This window comes from Osmerus eperlanus, unplaced genomic scaffold (genome assembly GCF_963692335.1).
Source record: "Osmerus eperlanus unplaced genomic scaffold, fOsmEpe2.1 SCAFFOLD_87, whole genome shotgun sequence".
Taxonomy (NCBI): Eukaryota; Metazoa; Chordata; class Actinopteri; order Osmeriformes; family Osmeridae; genus Osmerus; species Osmerus eperlanus.
In genome coordinates this window covers 82,729-87,754 of record NW_026911673.1, presented here as the reverse complement: position 1 = coordinate 87,754, position 5,026 = coordinate 82,729, and the positions used below count along the sequence as shown (strand labels likewise).

Below are 5,026 nucleotides of genomic sequence, written 5' to 3'. Positions count from 1 at the left end.
CCCACACACACAAACCTGCCCACACACACACACACCTGCCCACACGCACACACACCTGCTCACACACACACCTGCCCACACACACACCTGCCCACACACACACCTGCCCACACACACACAAGGAACAGGGAGGAGCAGGGAGGAGCAGGGAGGAACAGGGAGGAACAGGGAGGAGCAGGGAGGAGCAGGGAGGAACAGGGAGGACCAGGGAGGAGCAGGGAGGAGCAGGGAGGAACAGGAGGAGCAGGGAGGAGCAGGGAGGAGCAGGGAGGAACAGGGAGGAGCAGGGAGGAGCAGGGAGGAACAGGGAGGAGCAGGGAGGAGCAGGGAGGAGCAGGGAGGAACAGGGAGGAACAGGGAGGAACAGGGAGGAACAGGGAGGAGCAGGGCCTAATGCCTGTGGGAGAGGAAGGGAGGCTGGATAGAGGCTGGATAGACTAGAGGAAGGGAGGCTGGAGGAGGGAGGATGGATAGACTAGAGGCAGGGAGGCTGGAGGAGAGAGGTTGTATAGAGGCTGGAGGAGAGAGGCTGGATAGACTAGAGGCAGGGAGGCTGGAGGAGAGAGGCTGGATAGAGGCTGGAGGAGAGAGGCTGGATAGACTACAGGCAGGGAGGCTGGAGGAGAGAGGATGGATAGAGGCTGGATAGACTAGAGGAAGGGTATCTAGGAGAGAAGGACCAGAGGAGGGAACCTCTGTCTCACATGCAGCCTGATTAAGAGAGCCTAATCAGGGGTGGACGGCCAGGTCAGCTGGGGCTCTCTGGACAGGGGCAACGAGGCCAACAGACACTGGAACGCAGATAGGTGCGCACACACACACTGACACACACAGATCAGATGATCCACTTCTAATCAGCCCCTGAGAACTCAACCAGCCACAGATGCTTACTCCATACTCTGCATCTGTGTCTGAGTGTGTGTGTGTGGTCTCTGGGCTGTTTTTACACTTTCAAAGGAATACGGAACTTAAAACTGTTTGAGGAAGCAACACACATACACACACACGCATGCACACACACACACACACACACACACATGCGTGCACTGTGCTGACGCATAACTGGGTCAGCTAGCTACCTCTCTCTATCCACCTCTCTCTCTTCCCCAGGGAGACGGACTAATTCAATCCTGTGTGAATACCCCTCCATCGCTATTAGCAGCTCTGCATCAAGACTCACAGAGAGACCTGAAGCTCTCTCGCACACACACACACCACACACACACCACACACCCACTGTTGTGTAGCCTAACCAGCCAAAAAGCAGGAAGCTGTCCGTGGGAAACAAGGGTGTGTGTGTTGGAAAGTGTGTCTGTGTGTGTCTGTGTGTGTTCTCAGTGTGTGTGTGTTCTGAGTGTGTGTGTGTTCTGAGTGTGTGTGTGAGGTCAGATGCCTCCTCACCTCTGGGCTCCTCTGCCTGCTTGGCGAGCTTGCGGAGAGCGGCAGCGAATCCCGAGTGAGCAGACTGTGCAGCCGGGCTCCCATTGGCTACGATGGAGCCGTTGAGGGGTGAGGGGGTGAGGGGGCTCACCGTCGCCGTGGTGCGCGTTGCCGTGGAGATCATTCCTAAGGAAGGTGACTTTGGCTCATGGCTCATGCCTGGAGGGAGAGGAGAGAAGCAGATGGTTGGTCAGTTGGAGTGTCCGTCAAACATGACTCGTAGCTGATTGGTCAACCTCAAGGTCCGCCCCACACAGAGAGTGGTGCCCCACAATGAAAACACTCAACGGGACACAAAGGAATGGAAACACACCCACACGCACTCACACACCACACACACACACACACAGCCAGTCCTCAGAGGGGGCCCAATCACAGCCCAGCCAGTCTGCTGGTGACAGCTGGGGGACAAGGGTGAGCTCACAGGTCAAGGAGTCGGAGGTCAACGGGGTCGTGACCCCTCTGGCCTCAAGGTGGCTCTAGTCTGTCTGTCTCCAGCCCTCCCCCCACTAAACCACAAGAATACTGTGGTGCTATGTGCGATGGCCTCATACTGAAAGAACGCAAAAAAACACCTACACACACACACACACACACAGACACACACAGGCTGTCATCATGACCATCTGTGAAAGTGGTGAGAGAGCCTTTCTTGATAATCCAGCTCACTATTTCTTTATCATCAGAAGTATGATAGTGTGTGTCTGTGTGTGTCGGTATGTGTGTCAGTGTGTGTTTGTGTGTGTGTGTGTGCATTAGTTTGTGTATCGAGTATTGTGTAACGATCATAAGCTGGTGTCTATGACAACATCACCTTCCATTGCGTTTAAATTTCCTGTATTGAGACACTGTTTAAGCTGGTAACCAATACAATCATAACAAGAATAATAATAACTAAATATAGCTGCAAGCAGCAATGCGGGTTCCTCCGCAAAATGGAAACAATATTATAAAAATGTACATTGTAGAAGGTCATGAGTTGGACAACAAGAGAGCAGAATTACTTAATGTTTGACCAACAACAACTGGCTGAATGGAGATTCAAGAGCATGTAGCTGCAAGTCAGCCTCTCCATCCTATCTGGTACACATCAACTGTTGAGTTTATATTAATGGAAAAGGCAGAGTAATAGCTTTGGTCAGCTTTGGGACATAGTTTAAACAGCTCTAATTCAATCATATTTTGACATACCAAGGTGAAATTGTTTATGGTACTTCAGAGTGATGTCATCTTGAACACTATCAGGTTTGAAAAACCATAATTTAAAATTATATTGGATTTAATGACACAAAGATATTGAGGCAATGTTGGACATTTACACAAATACACCCCTTTCAGCATTTTGTATTGAATTATATACATATATAGACTTATATAGACTATATAAAGACATGTATTCTACACATCTGTAACAAATTTCAAGTCAATTGGATCTATGGTTCATGAGGAGAATGGTTTTGAACATTGTACCAAATTTGGACAGTACGGCAAAATCTATCATGGCGGACCTTATGGGTCCTTTAGGCTTTTTTGTTCCCCATGAGAAATAAGGCATGTGTACCAATATTCAGGCATTTTGGAGTAATGGGGCGCAGGGGAAACCATGTAGACTTTGGGTGTGGCTTATAGCGCCACCTATGGGCGTACGTGGGCCATTAGAGGTCTGGGGGTAGTCAGTGACCTGTTGTATCATTGAGCCAAATTAGAAAAAAACTTTTTACAAGATTTACAAGACAGCACCCACCACCTCCCCCCATCAGCCCTCTCTCCAATCCTCCCTCACTCTATTTCCCCTGTCCTCTCTCTGTCCCTTTCCCATCGCTCTCGCTCTCGCGTCCTCTCTACCTCCCTCTCCTTTCCATCTAACCCTCCCTGCCTCCCTCCTCCCCCGTCTCTGGGTGGGGGAGGAGATAGAGGACACTGTGATGACAGTTCCTCAGCCGGTGGAATCCCTGAATGCCAGAACGATATTCCGTAGCGCGCGCGCACACACGCACACACACACACACACACACACAAATGCCTATTAACTAAAGCCTCCTCAGACAGAGGTCAGTGTGGGGTCAGACTGTGGGCAGAGGGGTTACACACTCACACACTACCCCTGGAACACACACACACAATAACCCCAACCCATCACAGTCATCCATACATACTAAAATAAACCAGTCAGTTCCACTGTCTCTGATGATATCAATAGGTTATATATGGGTCCCTTCAACTGGCTGCAACAGCTATAAAAAGATTATTCTCCCACCAGAGGAGTGTGTGTGTGGGGGATTAGGTGCTGGGTCACCAGGGCAGGGGCAGTGATTCGGGAGTAGAGATGAGACACAACTTCTAGACCGTCCCTCCTCCCTCCCCTCCCTTCCTCCTCCCCCTCCTCCCTCCTCCCTCCCCCTCCCCTCCTCACCCACTGCACTCCCCATGAACTCCACACGCAATTAATAATGAAATTAACAATGAGCTCCTTCCACACACACACACAACACAAGCTCAGCGCACCGCTGTGACCTCGTCACGACACCAGGGTCTTGCTCCACTCACCGCACACACACACGCAGGAACACACACACACGCAGGAACACACACACACGCAAGAACACACACACACGCAAGAACACACACACATGCAAGAACACACACACACGCAGGAACACACACACATGCAAGAACACACACACACGCAGGAACACACACACATGCAAGAACACACACACACGCAGGAACACACACACATGCAAGAACACACACACATGCAAGAACACACACACACGCAGGAACACACACACACGCAGGAACAAACGCACCAGCTAGCTAGCTAGCCGTAGGGCTTTACAGAGAAAGAGTCTTTCATCCGCAAACTGGAAGTTTTCACGGGAACTAAAATGACAATTGGAGACTGTGTGTGTGTCTGCGCGCGCACACACACACACACACACACACACACACACACACACACAGACACACGCCCAGAGCTAGCAGCAGTTCCAGACCCCCCTCGTAGAAGTGGAGAGAAAGCGAGCGTTACAGAAGCTTCTTACTGCACAAAGGAGATGAGCCGTCTGGATCTCCCATGTCTGCATCTTCAGCCAAGCCCAGCACACAGACCCAGGCAGGAGACACACCATCTTGCTGCTACCCGCTCTCTCTCTCTCTCTCTCTCATCTCTCTCTCTCTCTCTCTCTCCGTCGTTCACAAAGACCATTAGTAGCTTATCTAACAAAGCAACACACCACACACTGCTGCCTATCTCCTCTCTCTCCCCCTCTCTCGTTTGCTCGCACTCTGTTTCCCTCTCTCACTCTACGACTTGTTTCCTCTCTCTCTCTCCCTCTCTCTCTGCTCCTCTCTCTCGCGCTCTCGCTCGCCGAGTGAAAACAGAAATTCTTAGCCGAGCAGCTGCTGCGATGTCACATGACCTTCCCCCCCTCCCCCTCTCTCTCTCTGCCTGCCTCCTCCCTCCTCCTCCTCCTCCTCTTCCCCTCTCAACCTATAATTCCTCAGCCACTGGGAGATAACAGAGCAAGGCTCGCACGCCCTGTCAAGGGAAGGAGGGGGCGAGGGACAAGAGAGGGGGCGAGGG

General features: G+C 51.5%; 1 protein-coding gene across 1 annotated transcript; it reads right to left on the bottom strand.

Annotated features, from left to right (window-relative positions):
• Positions 1-1,401: 1,401 nt before the first annotated feature.
• On the bottom strand, positions 1,402-4,606 carry LOC134016429 (genetic suppressor element 1-like; the record flags this gene model as incomplete). Its single annotated transcript, XM_062455796.1, has 2 exons — positions 4,485-4,606; positions 1,402-1,599 (listed from the first exon to the last, which is right to left on the bottom strand). Coding segments are annotated over exons 1-2 (232 nt in total), but the record flags the coding sequence as incomplete, so codon positions are not given.
• Positions 4,607-5,026: the final 420 nt, after the last annotated feature.